The 15,693-nt window shown below is 39.9% G+C and overlaps 1 protein-coding gene across 1 annotated transcript in view; it reads left to right on the top strand.

Annotated features, from left to right (window-relative positions):
- CCDC112 (coiled-coil domain containing 112) overlaps positions 1-13,275 on the top strand; it is a 30,520-nt gene extending 17,245 nt beyond the window's left edge. The window contains exons 4-10 of the mRNA XM_027076875.2: positions 1,769-1,858; positions 4,276-4,351; positions 4,772-5,162; positions 9,655-10,068; positions 10,803-10,898; positions 12,377-12,495; positions 12,703-13,275. Coding sequence (XP_026932676.1) covers positions 1,769-1,858; positions 4,276-4,351; positions 4,772-5,162; positions 9,655-10,068; positions 10,803-10,898; positions 12,377-12,495; positions 12,703-12,745 — 1,229 coding nt within the window. The 3' untranslated portion in view covers positions 12,746-13,275. The remainder of the gene's footprint in view (positions 1-1,768; positions 1,859-4,275; positions 4,352-4,771; positions 5,163-9,654; positions 10,069-10,802; positions 10,899-12,376; positions 12,496-12,702) is intronic.
- Positions 13,276-15,693: the final 2,418 nt, after the last annotated feature.

Genomic DNA, 15,693 nt, shown 5'->3' with positions numbered 1-15,693 from the left:
GAGTCAGACGCTTAACTAAGCCACCCAGGCACCCCTATGTGCATTCCGATTTTTAAGGCAACTTTATTTGTATCTTTTCATTTCCCATTGTTATACCATTTTTCCCTTCTTTATTTGCACTTTGGGCTTATCTTGTCTAAGAGAGGAAGGAATGCATTACTTCAGTATAAGCATGTAGAAGTTTCTTCTTCCAATATTACAACTTAAAATACCTTTCCCTTGCCTGAGATATCACACCACAATTTTGGCCTGCATTTATGTACTATTGTAATTAATGGTTTGCCCATACATAGTGTCAATTCCATAGTGAATAATTAAAAGATCATTTGCCCTGTGGCAGTGTCATTGTAGTTGATCCGACTATGGCAAAAACAAAACAACTGAATGCTTTCCTAGTACCTACACTTTGATGGAAAAGTTACCCGACCTAGAGCTGCAACCGTGAATGAATGAGACCCTATAAAATACACTGGATAAGTTTCTGATTTTATGGAACTCTTGGATTTTAGCAAAAAGTAGAAGAAACCAAAGTCACATATACACATGGTTTGTTTTGAACGTTAGCACTGGCTCTGGTCCTATGGGTAAACTTTTAAAAAACTAATTGGGGGGCACCTGGATGGCTCAGTCGGTTAAGCAGCCGCTTTCAGCTCAGGTCATGTCTCACGGTTTGTGAGTTCAAGCCCCGCGTTGGGCTTTGTGCTGACTGAGTGGAGCCTGCTTGTGATTCTCTCTCTCCCTCTCTCTCTGCCCCTCCCCAACTTGTGCTTTCTCTCAAAATAAATAAAGTATAAGTAAATAAATACATAAAACCTAATTGGTTCTGAGGACTTTTGGACAGAGCTGTTTGATGGTTCATGCTCATTTGTGGGAAAGTTGCCAGAAAGTAAAGGGGAAGCACATAAAATACCCAAAGATGATAAACAATAAATAATAATATCAATTATATGAACATATGTCTGTGAATATATATTAGCCTAATAATTTAAATAAACATTAAAGTAAGGTTATTACTTCAGAGCGAAAATACAAAAGATGAATCCAGTCTTTCTGCTGCTGCTACAGAACATCTAAAAATGTCTGTGAGACCTTCATCTGCTTCCCAGGCTTTTTTTGTGGGCCTAGTGAGTGACTCCAGGCTAGTCCCGTGGTTGAGGTGGGCAAACAGTAGCGTAAGTACCACTCCTTGGCTGCTGGGCATCTCCTCAAGGTCATGGCTGGTGTCACTGTTACATCACATGTCTTATCAGCCCCTGTCTTGGAGGATGTGATTAGATGAAATTAATTCCCATTAGGAAGTTTGTCAGTGTTCGTAGAATTAATACTGGTTAGGCAGTTTTAATATGCCAACGATAGAGTTGAGATCAAATTCTATTTCCGTAAATTATAACAAATTCAAAAAGAAAGAAAAAACTTTTTAAAAACAAAACACGACCACATCTAAGCTACTGTTCTCTGTGTTCATGTGTTCAGAGCAGTGTCCAATCACTCAATCCCCAAAGAGTTAAAAAAGAGAGAGAGAAAGAACATTTCCTTTTATGGTAAGATTTAACCCATGGTGCTTTTAAATACTGGAGGAGATTGGGAGATGCTTTATTTATTTGTTTGTTTATTTATTTGTTTAGAGTACTTAAAATGTTCAGGCTGTTTTGACACAAATAACCTTTTTTTGTCCATTATGTAATTGCTCTTGGCTGTCTTTTACTAAGTGATGGTGATCAGTCTTACAACCACCTCTGTCGGTAAAGTACATACTTCTTCCTTATAGGAGCAAAAATCCAGCAACAATTGACCAAAATACATAACAATGTAAAGAAGCTTCAGCATCAGTTAAAAGATGTGAAGCCTACACCTGACTGTAAGTAAATTTAGATTTTATGTTCTGTCTTTTGTATTAGTATTGCCTGATGCTTGTTAGAATTGTTTCTACTTTCCTAATAAGCAGGTTTTCTGTTTGGCCTTAATGGAACTCAGCCCTACTTTATTGGTTAGGGATTAATAAAGATGTATTAGGTAATTACTTCTAATATCTGGTGCTGATGTAATTGCTTTAAAATGCTATCACACCCTGGGTTGCCTGGGTGGCTCACTTGGTTAAGCGCTGGACTCTTGATTTCGGCTCAGGTCATGATCTCATACTTGCGGGATCGAACCCCGTGTCGGGCTCTGCACTGACAGTGTGGAGCCTACTTGAAATTCTCTCTCCCTCTCTCTCTTCCCCCTCCTGCTTTCTGTCTGTGTGTCTCAAAATAAATAAATAAACATTTTAAAAATGCTATCATATCCTTAAAAATTATGAAGCAGATAGAACAGGTAATGTTGTCATCTACAGGATGAAACTTTTGGTTTGGAGGAGTTCAGACTCAGCTGACAAAGAGGAAAAAGACTAATTTCCTGATTTCTAAACCCAGTGCTTTTCCCATCATTTACTTTTCGAAATAATTACCTTTCAAATAATTGCATTTAGAATACATAAGGAAGAGGTTAAGTAGTATTGGGGCAAATGTCAGCCATTTGGAAAAAATGAAACAGCGTCTTTACCTCCCTGCATACACCGACATTCATTCCTGAAGGATCAAATCCCTTATTCATTATGTGATTTTGGGCAGATTGCTTGATCTCTCTGAGCTTTCATTTCCTTAGCTGTAAAGCGGAGATAGTCATAGGACCTGACTCAGGAGTCTTTGGGAGATAGACTGACAGTGCATGTAAAACATTTGTTCAGTGTTTATAATCTAGGAAGCACTAATAAAAAAAAAAAAGTAACTGTGACTCTCCTAATTATTATTTATTAAATTCATACATGAAGCCATAAAAATCCTAGAAGAGAATATGAGTTAATATTTTTATCATTGTATTCTAGTTTATAAGAATGACAATGAGAAGCCATAAAGACAAGAGTGGACGTACCTGACTACTTTACAAAAAAGCCCCAAACCATAAAGTTGAAAAACAAATTAGGAAAGTATCAGCAATACATATGTAACTTATAAAAAAACTAATTTCTGTAACATATAAAGAGTGCCGACAGGGGCACCTTGGTGGCTCAATTGGTTAAGTATCCAACTCTTGATTGTGGCTCAGGTCATGATCTCACAGTTGTGATATCGAGCCTCGTGTCTGGCTCCACATTGAGCATGGAGACTGCTGAAGGTTCTCTCTCCTTCTCCCTCTGCCCCTCTCCCCTCCTTGAGCTCTCTCTTTCAAAGAAAAAAAAAGAGTGCCCACAAATTGGAGCAACAAAGGTAAATAACCAAATAGAGTAGGGGGTAAAGATTATCAGGTGCTCGTTTATAACAAGAGAAATACAAAACACATGTGAAAATACTGCTCAGGCTCATTAATAATCACAACAATGTCACTGAAATCAGTAACGATCGGTTTGGCCTCCCGTTTTGGAAACGGTTTGAGGTGCGCAGGAGGGGGCACTCAGGAACAGTAAGTCGGTAGAGCCTCCCAAGAGGACAGTGCGCCAGCGTCCTCCACACCATGAGGTGCGTATGCTGTTTTATTTGGCATTTCAGATTTCTCTGTTATCATCTGAAAACATCCAAGCATGCAAAATCAGTACACAAAAAAATATTTAGCATGGCATTGCATCTATCGAAAGGTTCATCGCTTGGAGAATTAATTAAATGAATTAGGGTAGATGTAGACAATGAAAGACTATGTAGCCATGAAAAGAATGAGGGGGACATATATATATATATACTGATATGGAAAGTTAGCCACATGTGTTTAAGCACATTTTGTTAAATAAAAACCGGTTGTCACAAGACAGCATGTGTAGTGTAAAACATTTCTATGGGAAAAATAATGATATTAAGGTTTAATAATATGTGTGTATAGGAATAAATTTATAGTCAGAAAAAAATTGCAGTCATAAACATTAGCTTCATAAAAGCGCAATTGTCTTATCCTTTAGGTTACAAAGCATTTTTAAGTTAAGGTGTGACATTCCCTTTTCTCCTAACATTTAATTCTTAGTCATATTAAAATATGACATAACAGGAGTGCCTGGGTGGCTCAGTCGGTTAAGCGTCCAACTTTGGCTCAGGTCATGTTCTCGCGGCTTGTGGGTTCGAGCCCCGCATCAGGCTCTGTGCTGACAGCTCAGAGCCTGGAGCCTATTTTGGATTCTGTGTCTCCGTGTCTCCGTGCCCCTCCCCTGCTTGCGCTCTGTCTCTGTCTCCTTCAAAATAAATAAACATTAAAAAAAATTTTTTTCAAAGATATGACATAACAGTTTTTTCATATTTTTTTGTTTTTTTACAGTTGTTGAAAAGCTCAGAGAAATGATGGAAGAAATTGAAAATGCAATTAATACTTTCAAGGAAGAGCAGAGATTGATGTATGTTTCAAATTCATTTTAATATAAAATGATTGACGTTTATGTTTCACTGCCTCTCAATAGGTTGTTCACAAATCATTTTATTGTTCTGTATTTAATATTGGTCTTACACAAAAGCAGTATAACACCTCTCTTCTTTTGTTTTAGGTTTCAGACTGCTTTTTATGTTTAAACTGAATTTTCATTTATGTTTGGACAAGATAATGTCCCAAATAAGAATTTGAATGATGTTTTTTTTTTTTGTTTTTGTTTTTGTTTTTATTCTGAGGAAACTCTTTTGAGGCTTATAATGTTAATAATTCTAAGTGGAGACGATGACACGGAAAGAGTCAGGATTAATGAAATTTGAGGGCGGGAAAGGAAAGGTTCATATGGATTGGTTTGTATCTTATTATTGACAATTTACCTTTAAAATTGTAGGTATGAAGAGCTTATTAGAGAAGAGAAAACAACCAATAATGAGCTGAGTGCCATATCAAGAAAAATCGACACCTGGGCTTTGGGTCATTCAGGAGCAGAACGTGCTTGCAGAGCAGCGTCAGGCAAGGTTCCTGTAGACAAAATGACGCCAGGCACCCTTCCGGAAGAAGTGGTAGATTTTGAAAACTTCCTTCAGCAGACAGGAGGGCGACAGGGGGGCTGGGACGACTATGACCACCAGAACTTTGTAAAGGTGAGAAACAAACATAAAGGGAAGCCGGCGTTTATGGGAGAGGTTCTCGAAAACCTTCCTGCAAGAACACAGGATGAAGTTCAGCAGCATGAGAAATGGTATCAAACCTTTCTGGCCCTGGAAGAAAGAAAAAAAGAGGTAAGAATCATTACAAGAGCTGTCATCTGTTGTATGTTTCTGTCTTCTAGGCACTGTGCTATGTAAACTCTTTGACACTGTCTAGTCGTTAATGTTACAGCCTTTCCGGGAAGTGTGTTTAGAGTCCCCTCCCCCCACTCTTTTCAAAGAGAAATGGAGGCCGCGAGAAGGTAAACATTTTACCCCTCCAGTGAAGTACAGTTGTATTTCCTCAAGGCCAGACACTTCTACCCCAAGAAATAAAACAGCGGTCCAGAAAACTTCTGACTGTGGGCAGAACCCTCTGTGTGCACCTGAAATGTGGGAAATCCAGAGCTCTTTTAGGCTTTTGGTAGAAGTCATCTTACCACCAAGGCCAGATTGTTGTCAATAGAAAATAAAGAGGCAGTAGGAAAAAAAAGTGTCTTTGATTCTTAAAAGTTTCTTTGAGTTTTGGAGCTTAAGCCTCATTGCCTATTTTATTTTACTTTACTTTACTTTATTTTATTTTACTGTTTTAGATAGAGAATGTGAGCAGGGGAGAGGGGCAGAGAGAGGGAAAGAGAGAGAGAGAATCCTAAGCTGCCTTCCACACTCAGTGCAGGGCCCAACGTGGGGTCAATCTCCTAAACCATGAAATCATGACCTGAGCTGAAATCAAGACTTGGACGAGCCATCCAGGCGCCCCCTCATTGCTTATTTTAAAAGACTCAAAGTTTGGCTACCCAGAGGAAAGGGTAACTCTTAATGGCAGCAAATACCTGACAAGTTGCATTTTCACAATAATATTATTTTGTCTTTGGTTTAAATCAGGACTTCTCAATCTTGGCACTGTTACTATTTGGGCTGGAGAATTCTTTGTTGTCCTGTGCATTGTAGATGGTTGGCAGAATCTGTGGCCTCCACCCTCAAGGTGCCATTAACACTCCCTTAGTTGTGATCATCAAAAATGTCTCCAGACATTGCCAAATGCCCACTGGAGGGCAAAAATTGCCCCTGGTTGATGGTCGAGGTCTGAGTCACTTTTTTGTGGACTTCAGCTATAATAAACGTCATCTAGGTTGGTTGGACAGCAAAGGTATGACTGTTCAACAGATGACATACCTAAGGAGCATTAAAGAAATGTTGATTCCATGTTTAAAGTTGTTGTTTTTTTTTAATGTTTATTCTTGAGACAAAGAGAGAGAGGAGAGTGAGAGCAGGGGAGGGGCAGAGAGAGAGAGGGAGACACAGAATCTGAAGCAGGTTCCAGGCTCCCAGCTGTCAGCACAGAGCCCGACATGGGGCCTTTGGGGTCGAACCCAGGAACTGGGAGATCATGACCTGAGCCTAAGTCAGATGTGCTTAATGGACTTAGCCACCCAGGCACCCCTACATGCTTTTAATTTAAAATCTTAAAAGGGGCTTGGGTGGTTCATTCGGTTAAGCATCTGACTTCGGCTCAGGTCATGATCTCAAGGTTTATGAGTTCGAGCCCTGCATTGAGCTCTCTGCTATCAGCATGGAGCTCTCTTCAGATGCTCTGTCCCCCTCTCTCTGCTCCTCCCGTTCTTCCTGTCTTTCTCTCTCTCTCAAAAATAGATAAACATAAAAAATAGCTTTTAAAAATAAAACCCTAGGGAAAATAACTGGGGTTCATTGTTGTGTTTTTTTCCTTCAAAATAAGTTGAATGTAGGAAAATTGATATTTGGGACTTTAAGAAAATTTTTTTGAAACCAGTCTTTTTTAAAAATTTGTTTTAAGAGAGAGAGCACATGTGCAAACATGGGAGAGGAGCAAAGAGGGAGAGAGAGAATCCCCAAGCAGGCTCTGTGCTGTCAGCACAGAGCCCAATGAAGGGCTCAATCTCACAAACTGAGATCCTGACCTAAACCGAGATCAGGAGACTCTTAACCGACTGAGCCACCCAGGCGCCCCTGAAACAAGCCATTTTAAAAACCTCAAAATAACAAGCTATTAAAAATTATTTGGGCCTTTTTCCCAGGATACTGAAAACATGGGGTCCCTGGACCAGCAAAATGGTCCATGGACCAGCAAAGTCAGTGTTACCTGGGGACTTGTTAGAACTCATAGGGCCCCAACCCCAGACCTAATCTGAACTCGGGGTGTGGGACCAGCAGTCTGTGTTGTCACAAGGCCACTTGGCTGTGCTGTTATGAGCTAACGTTTGAGAGCCATCTCTCCAGGGAAGGGAGCAGACACAGTGCTTCTTGTCATAAAGGTAAACCACCTGGATTCTAGCTGGCTCTTCCCAGCCGCTCTGTATCCTGGTGTTTGGTGACAGCCTGAATGTAGGAGTGAGGCGGGTGGAGTATGCAAGTTGGGGGGGCATTTACTGAAGTAGGACATGGTGGAGGAGAAGAGAGAGGCTTGGGGGAGAGCGTCAGGAATGTAGTTTAAACTCTACTGAGTTTAAGATGATACATGGGAAATTTTCCATTTGTTTCTCCCACGTCCCTTCACATGTCCCGTGTTTTGCCCCAATGAAGATACTTACTTTCAGACGTGCCCTGAACCTTCTGGCCTGAGTACCCTTGTTTGTCCTATTCTCTCTTTCTAGACCCTCCCTTCTTTGTTTTCCCCTCCACCGCCAGCCTCTCAAAACCCGCCCAGATCAGGTGTTACTTCCTGCTTGCCCACTCACACACAGGAGGCCCCCTCAGGATCCACAGACACCTCGTGTATACCTCTTTTAGGATGTGCAAGGGTACGTTCTGTGTTCTGGTGTGTTTGCACCTACCTCATCTAGAGCAGTGCTTGATCCAGGGACTGGCTGGGTTTGTAAAGCGTTAACTGGTTTCCAGTAGGATAAAGCGATTGCACTAGAACCGTCTACTCAGTAAGCATACTGTTTGGTTCAGTTCCCTTTTTTTCCAAAGAAAACTTTCTTGTTGAAGAAAGCAATGCATTGATCTACATTCTGGCATGAATTCCCGATACGTTTGTGGGCCTGCACTTTGAGTAACTATGTACAAAGTGGCATTTGCTATTGTTTTAATCGTCCATGGCTCCGATCACTTTGCCTCGCGTATGGTACATATACCACAGGGATTTATTTAATGAATGAGTGATACACCATGAGAAAAGATGAAGAAATGGTTTCCTGACTTGAGGGCAAAAAATTCAGTAGATGTATCTTTTATGGCTGCCAGAAGGCCGCTAGAATTTTCAATAATATTTATGTACCCATATGTAATGCAGTGAAGCGATTTTACTTTTTTTCTTCACACCTCTGAATCATTATGTGCCAGGCACTGACTCACTTCATCTTCATGACAACCCTATTTACAACAGGAGCAACACGAGGACAGAGAAGTTTAGTGACTCATCCAAGTTCACACCTACTAAATGGCAGAACCAGGGTTTGGTTCCAAATAGCCTGGCTTCAGACCTCATGCTCTCAACCAGCCCATTTTTATTTTTATTTTTTTTATAAAGTTTATTAATTTATTACTTGTGAGAGACAGGGAGACACAGAATCCAAAGCAGGCTCCAGGCTCTGAGGTGTCAGCACAGAGCCTGATGCAGGGTTCGAACCCATGAACCATGAGATCATGACCTGAGCCGAAGTCAGATGCTCAACCAACTGAGCCACCAGGTGCCCCTCAACCAGCCCTTTTTTAATTCCTCTTCTGATATTTGACCAGAGAAAGGTCACTCAGAAAGTATTCCAAGCCTAGAAAGAGGATTTGGAAACAGAGCAAGATAATTGGAGGAAACAGATGTTCCCCATGAACACACAAGCAAAGGAGGTAAAGGAGAGAAGGATACCTGATGAGGTACAGTCCATGTGAACCTGGGGATTCAGACAGGAGGAGGAAGGCCAAAAGGATAAACCACTATTCACTGTTCAAAAGATACATTCATTTTTTATAAAACATAAGTAGAAAATTGCATTTGCACAGGGGAAAAAAAAAAGCTTTAAAACCTAAGGAAACGGCATTCTGCAATCAATATTCTTTCTAGAAAGATGGATTTGACGTTGCATTTTTTTAAAGTTTATTTATTGATTTTGAGAGAGAGAGTCAGCATGAGCAGGGAAGGGGCAGAGAGAGAGGGAGAGAGAGAATGCCAAGCAGGCTCCGCTGTGTCAGCACAGAGCCCGATGTGGGGCTCAATCTCACAACCGTGAGATCATGACCTGAGTTCAAATCAAGAGTTGGACGCTTAACCAACTGAGCCACCCAGGCTCCCTGAGGTTGCATTTTAAAGTACTCTTGGTTAGAGGTGCCTGGGTGGCTCAGTTGGTTAAGCATCCGCCTTCAGCTCAGGTCATGATCTTGCAGTTGGTGAGCTTGAGACCCACATCAGGCTCTGTGCTGACAGCTCGAATCCTGGAGCCTACTCCAGAATCTGCCTGTCTCTCTCTCTCTCTCTCTCTCTCTCTCTCTTTTCTCTCTCTCTTTGCTCCTGCTCTCTCAAAAATAAATAAATGTCAAAAAAAATTTTTTTAAAGAGCGCTCTTGGTTATTAAAAAAGTTTTTCTCTTGCTATCTTTTTTAAATCACTTAGTCTATTCAGAACTGGAAAACCAAAAAGCAGCAAAAGAAGGAGGAAATTTTTAAGTTAAAGGAAAAGGCAGAGAACATGTCTCTGCTCTTTCACAATAAAAAAGATAATCAAAAGCGAAAAGAGGAACAAAGAAAGAAGCAGAAATTGGCAGTCGAAGCTTGGAAAAAGCAGAAAAGTATAGAAATGTCAGTGAAACGTGCCTCCCAGGTGAAAGAAGAAGAGGAAGAGAAAGAGAAGAAGCGACAGAAAGAGCACCAGCGCCAGTTTAAACTAAAATTACTATTGGGAAGTTACACCCAGCAGAAGAAGGAACAGGAAGAATTTCTGAGACTGGAAAAGGAGATTAGGGAAAAGACAGAAAAGGCAGAAAAAAGGAAAATGGCTGCTGAGGAGATTTCCAGGTTTCAAGAGAGAGTGAGTAAATAGGGTTCCTGAATCCAGTTTCTTTTTCTTTCTTTCTTTTTTTTTTTTTTAAGTGTATTTATTTATTTTGAGGGGCAGAGGGAGAGGGAGAGAGAACACATGCGTGAGAGCAGGGGAGTGAGTGGCAGAGAGAGGAGGAGAGAGAATCCTAAGCAGGCTCCACGCCCCGCACCTCTACACAGGGCTCGATCCCAGGAACCATGGGATCACGACCTGAGCCGAAATCAAGAGTCGGACGATCAACCGACTGAGCCACCCAGGTGGCCCCCTGGATCTTTGATGCTGCACGTAGAGGTGTTACTTCCAGATTGAGGTCAGCGAATATTGAGTGCTTCTCATGTGCCAGGCCCGTACCCAGCGTTCACATAAGCCAAATGAGAAAGCCGTGCTCCCTAATTTGTAGCAATTATAGTCTCGTGGGAAAGGGAGACGTTCAAGTGGGAGGCTGCCGCGGAAGGGGGTTAATTCCAATACGTGGGGTTTATTAGGAGAGAGCAGAGTGCGGTGCTGGAGGTGTGGCCTGGGCACTTGAGGCGTTAGATAGGCAGCAAGGGAAGCATTCGTAGTGTGTCAGACCGAAGGTGATGCTGCAGTGGAGTCTTGAAAGAGAAGAAAGGGGGGATCCTTCCTGGTAGAGGGAACAGCATCAGTGCTGCTTTGAAACAAATTCCGATTAACTTTGTTTTCTTAATGTTATCCTTCTTTTGTTGGTGTGTATTTTTTAGGATTTACATAAACTTGAACTGAAAATTCTAGACAGACAGTCAAAGGAAGAGGAAAAGGCAGAAAAACAAAGAAGACTGGCAAAATTAAAAGAAAAGGTACTGCCTGCTGAGATTTCTTTATTTTTATTGTTACTGTCCTGATTCCTTGATTGGTAAGGATACAAGCATAAAACCTATTTCCTTTAAAAACAATTATTTATTTTGAGAGAAAAAGAGATAGACTGTGAGTGGGGGAGGGGCAGGGGGAGAGAGAATCCCAAGCACGTTCTGCGCTGTCAGTGCAGAGCCTGACATGGGGCTCGATCCCACGAACTGTAACATTCTGACCTGAGCCGAATCCAGAGTCAGATGCTCAACCGACTGAGCCACCCAGTGACCCTAAAATCCATTTTCTTTATATTCAGTGCTCCATTTCTGTATCATTTCCTCTAAATTTCATACTTATGTATTTACATGTTACAAAGCACAGCTTAGCACAACTTAGGCAACTGTTGTTTGAATTCTGCCATTTCACATTATAAGCACCTTCTTTTATTTTTTTTTAATTTTTAAAAAAAAATTTTATTTATGGTTTAGAGAGAGGGAGACAAAGTGTGAGCAGGGGAGGAGCAGAGAGAGAGGGCACAGAATCCAAAGCAGGCTCCAGGCTTTGAGCTGTCAGCACAGAGCCCGACACGGGGCTCGAACTCACGAACCATGAGATCATGACCTGAGCTAAAGTCGGACGCTTAACTGACTGAGCCACCCAGGCACCCCAGAAGCATGTTATTTTCTTTACCCTGAATTAGTTCTCTCTTCCTACTCTTCATTCTGTTTTTCTTATTTTCTGTATATGCCTCTATTTTAGACCAAGTGAGCTAGGCGCATGGCTTAATCTCCCTGGTAGGACTCAGAACCACAGATGTTGGTGACTCTCATGGGTAAAATCAAGAACTTCTGGTGGTTATTTGTCCTAAAGTTACTGTCTGCCTATCCCACTATCACACTTGGCTACCTTACATTTCCCTCAGGTTACAAACAGAAAAACTAGAACAACAATAGAAACAGAATAAAATCATTGAATTAGAAAAAAATAAACTAAATTAACAGTTTATTAATAGATTGATGTAGTCCAGATTTTGTGTTAGCTCTAGAAGCACAATGAGAAGTTTACTGAAAAGGGGGTGCCTGGGTGGCTCGGTTTGTTAAGCTTCCGACTCTTGATTTCGGCTCAGGGTCATGATCTCATGGTTTCATGAATTCAAGTCCCGCATTGGGCTTGTGCTGACAGCTCGGAGCCTGCTTATGATTCTCTTTCTCTCTCTTTCTCTCTCTCTGTCTCTCTCTCTCACTGTGCACCCCCCATCCTGTTTCTGTCTCATAAATAAATAAGCTTTAAAAAAAATAAATAAATAAAATTTTAAAAACAAGTTTATGGTGAAAAGGTTACTAACAGTTTTATTTCTGGTTGGCTAATATTGAGGATGCTTCTTAAAACTGCTTACTGTTACTAGGGATCTCACCCACTAGTCCAAACTAGTTTGTATAAATAGTTTATATAAATCAACTGGCATTCATTTTATTTCTGATTATAGGTTGAAAACAACGTTAGTAGAGATCCCTCTAGGCTTTACAGACCTACCAAAGGTTGGGAGGAAAGGACCAAAAAGACAGGACCCACAGGCTCTGGGCCGCTTCTGCAGATTCCACACAGGTAAAAAAGGAGTGAGAGTGGCTGTCCCCTTTATAATAATTTGATAACTACATGTTTATATTTTATGCAATTTCTGTTTGCTACATTTTACAGCAAAAAATTGATCAAGTAAATCCTTATACTTTTTTTAAGTTAGTATTTAATTAGTTAGGATTTTTTTTTTTTTTTAATTTCCTTTGTATTTATAATTGCCCTTCTTCTTTTTAGGGCCATCCCAACCTGGAGACAAGGAATTGAGAAAAGAATATGAGATAATGAAGTTGATACTCAGTTGATGAGAATGTCAACATACTCAGTCATACCAGGAGAGAGTCACTAACCATGTTCTTTCAATAGCCCTAAACCCAGTCAGAGTGATAATTGTGTTGTATGTGAACCAATAGGTATTGAGTTTCATGCGGCGTTGTCGTTATTTCCTGTTTATACTAAGAGGGTATTTCATGGGTATGCTGGCCTGTTACTGATGTAAAAGTTTCCCTGAATAAGTTGATGTTACAAACATTGCTTCATTTTAATACTCGGAACATTTCAAAGATTCTTTGTTTTTGTCATGGCATAGCAAAATAAACTGGGACAATCATAGGGGAACATTTTTTTTTAAACAAAAATTTTGTAACATTTATAACTTGGAGATGAATCAGCTTAAGTAAGAAAAATGTAAAGGTTTTCCTTTTTTTTTTTTTTTGGAAATAAGTTGGTACTTTTCTAAGTTTAACAAATTGGCCGTTTGTTCAGTTACTACATTTTTGTGTAATAAACATTTTGTATTTGTTTGAAGCATGCTTTGTTTTATAGAGAATATTTATTAAAAAAAAATATGCCTCCCCTCATATATAACCCGTTATTTGTATTCTCAATATCTTTTTGGTTTCCTTTAGCTATTCCAAATTTGCCTAAAGGGGAAAAAAGCCTTTCTGGCCTTCACACATTTATAAAACCTTTGTGTCTTTCACATCTTCCTGGCTGGTGCAGTTTTTTTTACTGCTTCTGTTTGGCTCAAAATATTTGGTGAAAAGATTGAATTTTAACATTTCCAAATTTATGTGCATGAAAACACAACTTAGTTTGACTCAACTTTTCATATTATAAAATCTTAGTTCCTACTTTTAATCAGTTCCTATCATATAGGAATGGTACCATGTCCATGGTAAATGTAGGAAACTCATTGCTTTTAATTTTTCTCTTCGAATATCTTTTTTTTTTAAGTTTATTTATTTATTTTGAGGGAGACAGAGCGTGAGTAGGGGAGGGGCAGAGAGAGGGGGATAGAGAATCTCAAGTAGGCTCTGCGCTGTACTGTGCAGAGCCCAATGCTGGGCTTGAACCCACGAAACCGAGAGATCATGACCTGAGCTGAAATCAAGAGTCAGCCACTCAACCGACTGAGCCACGCAGGCGCTCCTCTTAGAATATCTTTAATTGTAATTTGACATATCTAGGTCATTTGACCTAGAAATTTACTATTAATAGTGGCCAAAACCTTGTCTTATCTCACAGTTAATAGTCAAAGTAGATGACATCCAAATTTTGGAGACTGAATTCTGATTACACAATTATTGCTGCAAAATGAGAGAAATAACATAAAATATCCTTAATCAGGAATGCCTGTTTTATTTGTAGTCTTTGTTCTCTAGAACTCTTTTTATTAAATGATTGGAGGCAGTTTAGAAATAAAATATAGACGTGGACAACGGATTTTAAAAACAGAATGGAACTACTACAAGATACCCAAAAGGAAGGTTTCTTATGTATGGTTTTTGAACATGTTGCTTTTTGTTGCACACAAAGGCAGCTCTCCATTTCCTGCATCTAAGGGAAGCATACCAGGTCCTGTGATTCTTATGGCTTTTTGTCTGTTTTTTGGTTTGTTTCTTAATAAAAATATGGGATTTTCTTTGACAAAACCAGTGCTTCTGAGTCTAAAATAAGTGAGGGATTTAATTTATGGTTCCTTTATATAAAGGATGTAGAAAAAACAATATCTCAGTTACAGGCTCATAGAAGGGCAAAATAAACATTTCTTATACTGGTTTAAAAAAGATAGGAATAAGAAATTTAGAAAAAACCCTAAAGGGAAAATATTAATAAAGCACCCATAATTCTACCACTCCAGGGTAACTTTTTCCAAAAATATACCTGCATATCTTAAAGTAGCTACAAAGAGGGGCACCTGGGTGGTTCAGTGAATTAAGTGTCTGACTCTTGATTTGGGCTCAGGTCGTGATCTCACACTTTCTGAGCTTGAGCCCCGCATCAGGGTCTGTGCTGGCAGCATGGAGCCTGCTTGGGATTCTCTCTCTCCCTCTCTCTCTGCCTTTCTGCTGTGTGCACTCTTTCTCTCTCTCTCAAAATAAACCCTAAAATAAAATAACTATGTAGAGTACATTTTATTTACTATACTAAATTACTTAACATTATGTTACACATACTTTTCTGTTTCTATATATTTCCAACATTATTATTTAATGGCTGAACAATGTTCCATTATATAGATGTTGTATCATTCCTATACTTTGAAAACTTGAGCTAATTATACTTCTTACCTAATCATGTAGAGTGGCATTTTACATGGGGGTTAGATTCTGTCATGCATGCGTCAGCAACTTGTGTGGTCAAAATCACCCCTCAAAAGCCCTTTCCCTACCTAGTAGGCATATATTAGTCTCAGTGAGCCCGCCCTCTCTGAATTGGATGAGATTGCTGGTTCTTGAGCTGAGAATCAAATGAAATATTTGGGTTCCCATTAAGGGCCCAGTTGAGTAGGATCATCTTTCAGAGCATTTATAGACTGCATTGTTCGTTCTAGTTAAATGTGTGTGATATGACTCCATTTTGAACATCTTCAGACATGTTTGTAAGTGTGAGAAAAAGATCTCAACTGTAATCACCAAATGAAAACTCCTCTCTGCTGGGCATACCTGGAAACCAAGCAACCGTGGCCTATTTGTAAGGAGGCACCCAGAACAGCCCTCTGCCCATACCCAGCCCTTTGTTAATGCAGTTTGTCAGTGAATAAGTAATTACTAGGGCCTAAAATTAGGTGCTTTGGGTTATTGAGTAAGTAGAAGACAATTCCTGCCCACGCAGTACTTATTTTAAGTAGTAGATTTTCTAAGAAAGTGAACAATCATAATTATATTCAAACTTCTCTTGCTTAGTTGACTGTAAAGAACCTGGGTTCAGGCCTGTCCATTGGGT

The sequence above is a fragment of the Acinonyx jubatus genome, chromosome A1, assembly GCF_027475565.1.
Source record: "Acinonyx jubatus isolate Ajub_Pintada_27869175 chromosome A1, VMU_Ajub_asm_v1.0, whole genome shotgun sequence".
Classification (NCBI taxonomy): Eukaryota; Metazoa; Chordata; class Mammalia; order Carnivora; family Felidae; genus Acinonyx; species Acinonyx jubatus.
The sequence above is the reverse complement of the archived record's forward strand: the minus strand, read 5'-3'. Positions and strand labels throughout refer to the sequence as shown.